Source organism: Belonocnema kinseyi, chromosome 10 (assembly GCF_010883055.1).
Source record: "Belonocnema kinseyi isolate 2016_QV_RU_SX_M_011 chromosome 10, B_treatae_v1, whole genome shotgun sequence".
In the NCBI taxonomy this organism is placed as follows: Eukaryota; Metazoa; Arthropoda; class Insecta; order Hymenoptera; family Cynipidae; genus Belonocnema; species Belonocnema kinseyi.
In genome coordinates, this window is record NC_046666.1 from 118,771,745 (window position 1) to 118,784,470 (window position 12,726).

General features: G+C 41.3%; 1 protein-coding gene across 3 annotated transcripts in view; it reads right to left on the bottom strand.

Moving 5' to 3' along the window:
* The window catches only part of LOC117182113 (4-hydroxyphenylpyruvate dioxygenase), a 549,071-nt gene that overhangs the window by 320,618 nt on the left and 215,727 nt on the right, over positions 1-12,726 (bottom strand). For all 3 annotated transcript variants that reach the window (XM_033375146.1, XM_033375154.1, XM_033375145.1), the window contains one exon: positions 10,424-10,486. In XM_033375146.1, coding sequence (XP_033231037.1) covers positions 10,424-10,486 — 63 coding nt within the window. The remainder of the gene's footprint in view (positions 1-10,423; positions 10,487-12,726) is intronic.

Genomic DNA, 12,726 nt, shown 5'->3' on the forward strand with positions numbered 1-12,726 from the left:
CGTTTTTGTCAAATGTTCACGTTTTTGTAAAAATTAAAAAATTGGGAGTATTTTGTATATTTTTGAGACAACTTTTTCTTCAATTTAAAAATTGTCTGTACGGATATTCATAGTATTCAATCGGGCGAACAATTTATCATAATGACTTTTTTAATGAAACCAAAATTTACCAGAGTTATAGCATTTACAATATTTCAAAAAACACATGAAAATCAATATTTTGTTGTATATCAGGTCATAGTTGACAGTCTCGGAAATTCCACGAAACTGTAAGGGTAAACTCTCGCTAAATTATCCTACAGAAAATTAAGCGAAGATCGAACGAGACAGTTTCGCAACTTTCCCAGGCTCGAAAACGACGAGTTTGCCTGCCCTTAATAGTGAGTCATCCATTGTTGGACCCTCCTCCCCTTTATGCCATTAGCCTGCGAAGGTCGACAAGTCCCCGGTGTGAGAACAAACACGCTGTCATCACGTACTACCGCCGTGTTTTCGCCTATTGAAAACATTGCGGTAGTTCGTAGTCACTTACGCCTATTTCTTTTTCTCTCTTCGCGGGCTCTCTTGTTTTCCTTCTATACCACTCTTCTTTCTCTGGCCTCTCATCTCCTAACCCGCTCAGGCGCACTTGAAGAATGACCAGGGACTCAGCCGGGGTCTCAGCCGACTCTCGCAGCGCTTATTTTGTAAATTAATAAATAACGAAAGAACCTCAACAGATAACAATATATAAATGATACAAATAGTTACAGTATGCAAGGTTTATAGGTATATTTCGCGGAATAATTAGAATATGAGGTTAAAAGGGTTGTGCGGAGTAGAGTGAATAGTAAATACGGTAAATTCTATTTTAACTATTATTGATAATTGAACTATAAAATCGAACGACCCTTCTAATCATCCCAACTTCATGATGCTTTCGGGAGAATGAAGTTGGGTTATGTTAGTGTACTAAGTTTCACGATTTTTCAGTAATTATAAGTATTTTTAATTTATAATTAAAGATTTTAATGTTTAACGTTTAAGTTATTATAGTATAGGGCCGACGCGTGGAGGCCAAGGCAGCCAAGCGAGACGCGCGTTCCCCACCACTCGGTTGCCACTTCGTTGTCCTTCTCGCAGCCAATCGGTAAGCTCGAACGTTAACACACTGTCTCGGAACGCTCTACGCACGGCTACCGAGCTCGCTCTCCGCCCGAGGAGAGTCACTTGGTTTTCCGAATTCGCAGCCAGCATAAAGCACCTCCGTGTTCCACCAAGTCGAGATTAAATTTCTTTCATCCTAATCTTCTGAGTATTCTTTGACTTGCCCGTCGCAGTCTCTTTCATCTGTTAGTCTATATCAGTGTTGGTGTTTGTTTTAGTTAAATAATTTTGGTTTTTGAGAGTCTCCAGTGTCTAGTGGTTTACAATCGTCATTGGCATCGGGTCACCGTCCCCGGACTAGCTTCCATAACTTCGTTGCTAACTTCAGGTTGCCGTCTCCGGACAGGCTTCCGTCATCGTGGAGTCAACGTCAGCAACCTTTTGAAGTGAGTCGTTACAACGTCAACGGGCCGCACAAGCCACCCGACGGCAAGCAGAACGAGTCCGAGAAGCTACATCGGTGACAAGCAGTCACCCCAGTCTCCTCCATCGCCGTCGTTCGGCAACTTCGCGGACTGCCAATGCCGCCGTTGCTAGAGGGACGCCTCGGAGTATAGACTCTATTTCCGCTCGGTCAGAACGAGCTCGGACCGATGATTCTTACCGACAGCAGCAAATAGAGGAGGAGGCACGTTGAAACCGCCGCCTCGAAACTGCCGAAAATCGCCCCGCGAATATCGTGCCGAGCAAGCTCGACAGCGGGTCAACGCTAAGACGCTTGTCGAGACCAGGAGGAACGAAGCCGCAGTGCCCGCCGCCAGCAACGCTTCTCTTGTCACCGCGAACGAGGACGGTTTGGTCGCTCCCTGTTAATACCATCTGAGAGCCCCATCATTGTACGAAGAGGGCGAGTGGGCCCTAATGGGAATTAGGCGGGGAAAAGAGGGCACTAAGGATCCCCTTCATCGACGTCCGAGGGATCGTAAAGAACCTTTGCCCTTACGGTTGCCGGCCTTCTACGGAAACCCGCACTATCGTTTTCCGCCGGTTGAAAGCGCACAGCGTTACCGGAAGGACCCAACCGAAGAAATTTGGCCGATAATTGTGGATTGTTTAGAATTTTCCAAACGCCCGCGGGCTTTGCTGGTGCCTCCTTCCTCACCATTGCCTTCTCCGGGTAAATTGCTTGATTTGCAGTTCGCAGTCTCTTCAGGACCCCCTGAAAACTCGAGAAAGAACCCAATACCTCTACGTCGTGGTCCTCGGTCGAACGTAGGACAGTGTCGGCCAGCCCTCTCTCTGCCGTCTCGAGTACCACGGAAGAAAGCCCTGACAGGGACGTGCTCCACCTCGGTGCCGGCGAAACGCCGGAACAATTCTCTCCCTCACGGTTAGCACCACTCGCTCCGGGTCTTCAAAGAGTGCGACGAAATCTCCGATTCTAGTTCCCGGTCCCAGAATCGGCGAATCCACTTTATGCCCACGCACTTACCCCAGGATTCTCTATCCAGGATTCTCTCCAGGATTCCGTGGGCCAAGTTCAGAAGTTTGCTCACACAGCATTTCGCCGGCGTCGCAGCACAAAATAAGCTGCATATAAAATTTTACGCTACTAAACAAGAAGAAAAAGAGGCCGTCGGCGTTTTGTTGCAAAAAAAATATCTCCAGGCCCTCTGGCTCTGACCCCCCCCCCTCCGCCCCTAAGGAGTAAATACTGTCTTACAGTGGAGATGCACCATCCTCAACGAGGCCAACCCCGTAGTGTCCCTACTGCCCGAAGCGCCATTTTCATCGAGAGTGTCCCGTAATACGGGCCCGCCAAGGCGCCGCGATTCCGGGAAACCTAAGGGATCGGGCGGCAGAAGGCGAATCGACTGCCGCCCTAACCGCGCCGATAGCACTCCCGCTGTAAGCGTGGTATCGGTCGATCTCAGCAGCCTAACCAGAGTCCGCATTCTACTAGGCCAACGCGAAATTATTGCTGAGATTGACACACTAGCTTCGGAAAATTTCGTGAACAAGTCGATTCTGACTCAAGCGGAATTAGAAAAACGAACGCCCTCCCCATCCCACGCACTAATCGCTGCGGTAGGGGCAACACGTAAATTGGAGGGCACAGTACGTCTGCCACCGGTCCTACAAGAGGTCAGTTATGCCGGCACCTTCCACGTCAGTCACGAGCTACGCGCTGAGCTCATTCTTGGCAGGCCTTGGCTCAAGGAGCACAAGGTCATACACAATCTCGTGGCCGACTGTATTTTGGTGGGTACAACCGGTAAACAAAGAGTCTATCTCAGCCCGCTCCCCCACGCACACGAGCTCGCATCCCCGAACGAAGAAGTCTCTGTGCAGCATGATTTTCCTGCGGAATTTCAAGGCAAATTTGAGGAACTGATCCGTTTGCACTCTTCCCTGTTTCATGAAGGCGGACGCTTGAAGCAAATGCTGGCGAATGTGCAGCAAGCCATCCAACTGAAAGATGGCCATCCTTTCACAGAAGAGCCTCGCCGATATTCAGACGAGAAGAGACAGTACATTGATGTGCAGGTCCACGAGATGCTTCAGGATGGTATAATCGAGCATATTACCTCCCCTTTCAGTTCGGCGATCGTCATCGCGGGCAAAAAGAATAGCGATTATTACCTTAAGAGCGTTTACTGGCACGTGTGGGCGATAACACGCGATCGTCCTTTCCTAGAGGACCGCCTTTTTACGCTGCGAACCGACAGCAAGACGCTAACGTGACTCAAGCGTCAGAAGGACACCCGCGATAAACTAACACGATGATACCTCTTCCTCAGCCGTTTTCCGCGCACCATCGAACACATGCCCGGGAAGGATAACGAGCTGCCTGACGCGCTTTCCAGGCATCCAAATCCGGAAGAGCCATCGCCGGGTGAACCTGACCTCGAGCAAATTCCACCACCCACCTCCTAAGTGGTTCGCCCCGACAGCTCCCCGACTGTGCCAGTCCTCAGCGCTGGGCAACGCAGGGCGGTAGCACGTCATCACGTGCTACCGCCATGTTTTCACCTCTCGAAAACATTGATGTAGATCGTAGTCACGTACGCCTATTTCCTTCTCTCTCTTCGCGCGCTCTCTTGTTTACCTTCTCTACCACTCTTCTTTCTTTGTCCTCTCATCTCCTCTTCCTCTGAGGCGCACGTGAAGGATGACCGGGGATCTCAACCGACTCTCGCAGCGCTTATTTTGTGAATTAATAAATAACGAAAGAACCCCAACAGATAACAATATATAAATTATACAAATAGTTACATGGGTGACTCAGCACCATTATTTTTAGCTCTAAATTATCATCATGTCGCTTTTGTCGAGTAATGAGAAAAATTAGTGTTCCTAATTGCTCCCCTGGAAAGAAGCCAATTTTAAGAGAAAAAATAGGCATTAGTCCGATGTGTAAATGTATGTTTGATCAACATACATTCGCGCATCTCTATTATAATTATAAGTAATTATAAGTATTTTTAATTTATAATTAAGGATTTTAATGTTCAACGTTTAAGTTATTATAGTATATGGCCGACGCGTGAGGGCCAAGGCAGCCAAGCGAGACGCTCGATCCCCACCGCTCGGTTGCGACTTCGTTGTCGTTCTCGCAGCCAATCGGTGAGCACGAATGTTACCCCACTGCCTCGGAACGCTATACGCACGGCTACCGAGCTCGCACTCCGCCCGAGGGGATTAAGTCGGTTTTCCAAATTCATAGCCAGCATTAAGCAGCTCTGTGTACCGCCAAGTCGAGAATAAATTTCCTTCATCCTAATCTTCTGAGTGATCTTTGACTTGCCCGTCGCAGTCTCTTTCCTCTGTTAGTGTAGACCAGTGTTGGTGTTTGGTTTAGTTGGATAATTTTCGTCTTTGAGAGTCTCCAGTGTCTAGTGGTTCACAATCGTCATTGGCATCGGGTCGCCGTCCCCGGACCGGCTTCCGTAACGTCATCGTCAACTTCAGGTTGACGACTCTGGACAGGCTTTCATCATCGTGGAGTCAACGCCATTAACTTTTTCAAGTAAGTCGGTACAAATACACTCTCGTCCTCCGATCAGAGCCGAACCAAAACTCTTTGTCAGGTTCAGGTACCGATTAAACTCCTTCAAGTTAGTAAGGCTGTCGAACACGACACGCCTTCACGCTGAAAAGGGGAGTTTTTCGGCCGACGAGAGAAAAGTGACAGGCCCGTAGGCCTGTACCTTTTACCGCTGTTCGCCGTCGCTCACCGCCGTTGATACGCCGTGCTTTTTTACACCACAACTTTCTGGATGACGGAGATTGTGAAACACACGCAAGCCAGCGAGCGAAGTCGCCGGCGACGGGCGCAACGGGCCCCACAAGCCGCCGCGCGGGAAGCAGAACGAGCACGAGAAGCTGCATCGGTGACAAGCAGTCACCCCCGTCTTTCCTCGGAGGATAGACTCTATTTCCGTTCGGTTATAACGAGACGGGACCGATGATTCTTACCAACAGCAGCAAATAGAGGAGGAGGCACGTTGGAACCGCCACCTCGAAAACGCCGAAAATCGTTGCCGCGAATATCGTGCCGAACAAGTTCGACAGCGTATCAACACTGAGCCGCTTGTCGAGACCAGGAGGAACGAAGCCGCAGTGCCGGCCGCCAGCAACGTCTATCTTGCCGCCGCGAACGATGACGACGTGGTCGCCCCCGGTCAATACTATCCGAGAGGCCCGGCATTGTACGAAGAGGGCGAGTGGGCCCTAACGGGAATTAGGCGGGGAAAGGGGAGCACGAAGAATCGGTCGAACGTAGGACAGTGTCGGTCAGCCAGCCCTCTACCGTCTCGAGTACCACGGAAGAAAGCCTTGACAGGGACGTGCTCTACCTCGGTGCCGGCGAAACGCCGGAACAATTCTCTCCCTCACGGTTAGCACCACCCGCTCCGCGTCTTCAAAGAGTACGAAGAAATCTCCGATTGTAGTTCCCGGTTCCAAGATCGGCGAATCCACTTTGGGTCCACCCCACAAAATAATAACAACCAAGGCGCACTCGCCGACCACACTTTTTAGCGATAAAACTAACTTCCATCCTTTCCATGGACGGTCTGACGGCCTGGAAACTGTTAATGAAAGGAGGGGCCAAGAGGACACATTTTCCGCCACCTAAGAGCCAACAAACCCTAACTCAAGCAATGAAGGGGCTCGACACTTGGCTGGTTGAGCAACAAGGACCACACGCTACCGCCCCGCGCACGCCCCGACGCTAGTAAGCACCCATCGCTCCTCACAGTACACACACTCTCTCTCTCTTTTACTCACACATAGAATCTGCTTGGAACCAGCGCCGGTTCACCCCCCCCCCCCACTATCGGGACACCGTACGTCACCTCTCATCTAGACACTGTTGGTACCCCTCTGCACAGGCTTCATAGCCGGGTACTTAGCAATTTTAAGCCAAATAACGCATGATTTGAAAAATGTCAAGAAAGGAAGAATGCTCCCTCTTTAATAACCTACAAGATTGTTTAAACACCTTTCTGATTTTTTTTGTAATTGAAAATTCAAATTTTGACGGAATGAAAAAGAATAAAAAAATTACATTTTGCAGTTAAAATGTGCAAAATAGGTAAAAAAAATGACTGAACAGAAATTGTGCATTTCTAAAAGATGTACAAATTTGTTATAGATAACTTATTGATAGCATATGTATTTTCTGTTTTAATCGTGAAACACGATATTAACAATAAAAAATCAGCACGCTGTGTGGGCACATTCTCATCACAACTTATGTTTTTCAATTTTTTTTTGTCTTATGTGTGGGTTTTCAAAAAATTTACTTTTTTACATTCTCGTCAAGAAAAGTTATTAGATTTGTGTAAAATTTGACCCCCCGCCCCGTTTTTTGTCAAATGTCCACGTTTTGAGACCCCCTGAATACGAAAAACATGTTTTTAAGAATGGGTCGGTCCGCCTTCCTGTGTGTTTGTGTGTGTGTGTTTGTAAATATTTAGTTCGTCAGCACGATAACTTTCGAAAGAATTGAGAGATTAGATTGGCCTTTAGTATACACTTTTAGTGTCCTAAAATAAAGGTCCAGTTTTTTAGCGAGAGATTTTGGGTGAAAATTCAAAAAGTGAGCGTATTTTGAATATTTTTGGGACCACTTTTTTTTTAATTCAAAAATTATCTGTATGGATATTCATATTATTCAATCAGACGAACAATGTATCCTAATGGCTGTTTTTTATAAAACTTAAATTTATTAGAGTTATAGCATTTACAAAATTTAAAAAAACACACGAAAATCTACATTTGAAGCCAAGTCGATTTTAAGTCAAGAGAAGAAAAATGTTTCTTTTTGAATGTTCTACAATATTATTAAAACAACTTTTTGAATTTTCTTAAAAAATCGAAAATTCAAATTTTGACAGAATGAAAAAAGAATAAAAAATAAAAAAATTACATTTTGCAGTTAAAATGTGCAAGGTAGGTAACAAAAATGCACAACAAAAATTGTGCAATTCAAAAAGAACTACAAATTTGTTATTGATAACTTTTTGAGAGGATGTGTATTTTCTGTTGAAATCGTGAAATACAATATTAACAATAAAAAATCAGCCCACTGCGTGGGCAGATACTCATCACAACTTATGTTTTTTAATTTCTTTTTCGTCTTATGTGTGGGATTTCAAAAAGTTTACTTTTTTCTAAATTTTTAAGCGTCGTAAAATAAAGGTTAAGTTCGGTAGCCAACCATTTTGGATGAAAATTCCAAAAGTGAATGTATTTGAAAAATTTTTGAGACCACTTTTTTCAAAATTCCAAAATTCTCTGTACGGGTGTTCATAGCATTCAAACAGACGAACAATTTATCTACATGACTTTTTTTGGTGAAACCAAAATTTACAAGCGTTATAGCATTTACAAAATTCCAAAAAACACACGAAAAAATGGCGTTTTTTCTATTTGACGTTCCCAGTGCTCCTCAATAACAGGATAATGATTGAAATCGCTTAAGTTTCATAAAATATCATTAGTTAAGGATATGTTAATATTAGACAATATACAGAAAACTTTTGTTATCAACAAATTATTTGTTGAAAGAATTTTTTCTATGATTTTCCATAAATACACATTTTTTCAAGTTATGTTGCAAGAAATTGGATTAAAGTTTTTTATATTATAAACAAATTTTTTTCAATTCGAAAATTTATGATAATTTTAGCAAAATTCATAATTTTTTTATTAATATTATGATTTTTTAAGCAAATTTAATAAAAATGCATTATTTAAGCATTTGTTTACAGAAAAATTCGGTTTTATCATTGGCAGTCTTTTCATTTGGGAACCTCATGACAATCTCATCGAAATTCATAATTTTATTTTTATCCATTTTCTGATTTTTTAAAAACAAATTTAATTTTAAAAAATGCATTATTGGGACATCTATCGACGGAACAATTCCTTTTTGTTTAGATTTTAGATTTTAATTGGGATCTTCATTAAAGATTCTGCAACATTCATGATGAGTTGACACATTTTCTAATTTTTAAAAACAAATTCAACAAACAAATGCATTATTCGGGCATCTGTGGACAGAAAAATTCGTTTTTTTTTCGATTTCTGACCTTTTAATTGGGAAGTTCATGATGAATTCAGCGAAAATCATCATTGGTTGATAAATTTTATATTTTTCCAAAACCTAATTTAATAAACAAATGCATTATTCGAGCATCTATGGATAGAAAATTTTTGTTTCGATATCCTAATTAAAATTGTTGACATAGAAAGAAACGAATTTTTCTGTAGGAAAATGTCTGATTAATGCATTCGCTCATCAAATTTGTTAAAAGAAATAATAAAATTTATCAACTTATTATTAATGTTGCAGAAATTCTCATCATGTCCCCATCTGAAAAGACTGATATTGAAAAAACCGAAGTTTTCTGCTGAAAAATGCCCGAATAATGCATTTGCTTATTAAATTTGTTGAAAAGATCATAATATTAATAAAAAAATTATGAATTTTGCTGCAAATATCATAAAGTTCCGAATTTAAAAAAATGTACATGAAAAAAAAACGAATTTTTCTATCGAAAAATGCCTGATTACTGCATTCGTTCATAAAATGTCTTGCAATATAACTAGGAAAAACGTATGGTTATCGAAAATCATAAAGAACATTTTTTCAACAAATAATTTGTTTATAATAAATTTTGTTGTTTAATATTGTATGTAATATTGGAACTTCTTTAACTTATATTAGTTTATGAAACTTAGGCGATTTCAACACTTTTCCTGTTATTGAGGAGCATTGGGAACGTAAAATAGATAAAATGGCCTTTTTTCGTCATATTTGTTTGTTTATTTATAAAAAATTGAAAACATAATTGAAAAATCAGGCTCTACAACTCTCTTAGAAATCTTAACAGCTTTTTTTCAAATTTTGTTTGTCTAAATCACTCAATATTTGTCGGCTGTACGTTATTTTGAACCAAAAATGTCATTTTTTCCCACTATGGGCCGGGAATGTAAAAATGAGATGATATGAACTCCCATCTAACACAACGCTGCTAAAGGTTGGTTGAACTTCTCAGCATAAAATACTAACCAGCTGTGACTCTTGTTTGAAACTAACTGCCCCCCCCCCCCTCACCCCGGGCCCTATGTCTCCTTAATCGAAGTTTTGTGTTCACTGAGTTAGGGATTTAATTTAGAAGTTGAAAAAAGGCAAGGCTGATATTTGGAACGTATGTGCTACGTTTAAATCGTAAAAATAAAATTGGAAATGAGTAAATTCAGTTTTTGGTAAACCGGCAGAAGTTGCAGTAAAATGTTTTGAAAAAAAAACTTTTTTAAAGAATGTGCAATTTTTTAAAAGAGGCCAATGAAACTTCGTCTGTTTCAAAATCAATGCATGTTATGAATTGTAATAATATACATTTATGGAAATGATATACAAGTTGAGATACAAATTCGAGTGCGAAGGACGAGATACGTGATGAGAATGTATTCGTTACAGCCGGAGGAGCTTTAACGAAAAAAAATCGCTATCGCCAAATTACTGTTGTCGATGTTTTGACTTTTAGTTGAAAAAAATCTATCGATATCTGGAGTATACAAAGACTGAGCGCGCAGCGCGAGGTAAATACATTATCGAGTGAAAATCTCCTAAGTTCATGTTGGATATCATTTAACTGTAAAACATCAACTGTAATCTATTCCGCTTATCGAATCCATTTTGAATTTATTTAAGTTTGGGTTTCTAATATAGGATCTATAGGATACCATAGAAAGTAGAATAAGACAGCGGAGGCTGACGTGCCATTATGACTAATATAAATTTAGTGAATGTAATATTTACCTGTTTAGCATTTCCAACCCAGAATTTCATGTGGTCGAAGCTCAGAAATTTTCCTCCTGTTGGCTACAAAATAAAAAAATAATTATTAAGGTAAGAGAACAAAGTTTTTCATTCTTCTATAAAACGTGAATACGTATTTTCCATAGCGTCTATGTTTAGAATATCTATACGTGTTATACATGTTATACTAATTTTTAATATCAATAATCTGTGGAAGAGATCTAATTATTATAAGGGTCAGATTTCTCGTTTTTAGAATAGAATGTGACTTTTCAGGTTTACACCTTTTCGTGGACCGTCGAACTGCAAACCAGCCATTTCTGCAAATGGGCTGGATATGCTGGTTTCTTGTATATAATCTTACTCTGTTTCATCTTTTGCCAGTTTACCCGGTTCTTTATTTCGTTCTATTCCGGAGCGGCCAGAAACATAATTCCATGTCACCTGCAAAGGTTTAAAAACGGCTTTGAGTTCTAAGAATTCGACATTGTTGACAACAGGCTTTCAAGTCGCATTTTTCCCGCCGTTCTTTTCCCATTTAGACATTCAGACGGTTGCGCTGTCGATGAGAAACGTGTCACTGTAACTGCTTGCGATACGTTGAGGGCATGTTTTTTCAAAACATACGCCAATTTCAGCTCAAAAGTTACCTTTCGAATTAGGAACGCTTGCCCCGCCGATGTATACATCAACATAGAGATCGCATCAAGGAGGTATCAATGGATCTTTGGGGGGTTTTAATTTTAATTCACCTCTTAATAAGTCTGGCCTGGGTCCTCAACATAGTGTATCCTAAGAACGGACTGATTATCGCATGCTAATGCGAATATCCATTCGTAAAGGAAGGGCTGAAAATTGTTTATACTTCATATGGTACCAAAAAGCACTCCTTTTTCATCTTATCGTAGCTTATTTTGCAAGGACTCATTGCCTTTGAGTAATTGACATTATACATGCCTATCCCGTTTTTCTTCTTGTATTAGGATGGCTATCCCAGCTAATGATATTTTTTCCACCTCCATTCAATATTCTTCTTGTGGGGGTCATTCAGGGGTTTGGATAACTTGAAGCATACCTCAATCAATTGCCTATAATAACTAGATAGTCCTAAGAATTTACGGATAGCTCTTACCTTGTAGGGATCGAGGAAATTTTGTATAGATTTCATGTTGGGTAGGTTAGATTTGGCTCCATGAAGTCCAATTATGTGACCTAGATATGCCACTTCTTTACGCAATATGTAATATTTATTTAGCTGTAACTTTAGCTTAGCTTGTCGTAAGCGTGCGAAAAGGCGTTTCGCCCTCGTGTGGTGTACCTAAAGCGTTTCTGAGAACATAATTATATTGCAAAGATATACTATATGAAGGCCTCCGTGCCATGAATTTATGTCGATACTTCGTTCATTAGACGTTGAAAGGTTGCCGGGGCATTTTTTATGCCCATTGTCATTCGAGGGTACCCAAAATGGCCTTGAGGCGTAGAGAAGACCATTTCTGCTTAATCATCAGGGTACGTTTCAACTTGATGATATACGCTTGACAATTCAAAGAAAGAAAAGGACTACTATATTGTCAGACTACTACCTTTCTGCTATATTTTCAGTCATGGGTATTCGGTGTTGAAGCAACTGGATTGGAGTTAGTTTCTCACCATTAAAATGAAATATATCCGGAAATTCGTTTATTCATTAGGCAACAGTTTCTTTTTCATCATCATTAAAATGGGAGATGTATCTCCTGTTCAGTCATGGGTATTCGGTGTTGAAGCAACTGGATTGGAGTTAGTTTCTCACCATTAAAATGAAATATATCCGGAAATTCGTTTATTCATTAGGCAACAAATTCTTTTTCATCATCATTAAAATGGGAGATGTATCTCCTGTTAAACACACGCTCCGCCCGGTGTTGCTCCTTCTTGGCTACATCTTAATCTGATTTCGTTGGCTCTGAATCGGACGATTTTTTCCCTTGAATCTTATAGAATCCAAAGTGGATGTTTTCTTCAGAGGAAAGGGCTAGCTCAATTACCTTTTCAGTAGTATCGATGACTAATACATTACTCATTCCGTTTTTATTCGTGAATACAGGTTTACTTAAATGTATTCCTTTTGGAGTCTGGGGGCCCAGAAATGATTTAATTTCTGAATTAAATATTATTTTTTCTTCCTTGAACTTTTCATCTGCAAAAAAATTGGTGTTACTGGTTTAGAGACCCTGGCAATAGTGTTTTGCCTAAAGGACATTTAGACTTATTTCTGATGGAGAAAGCGTCGGTGCAGAATTCTATCTGTAGAGGTAGGG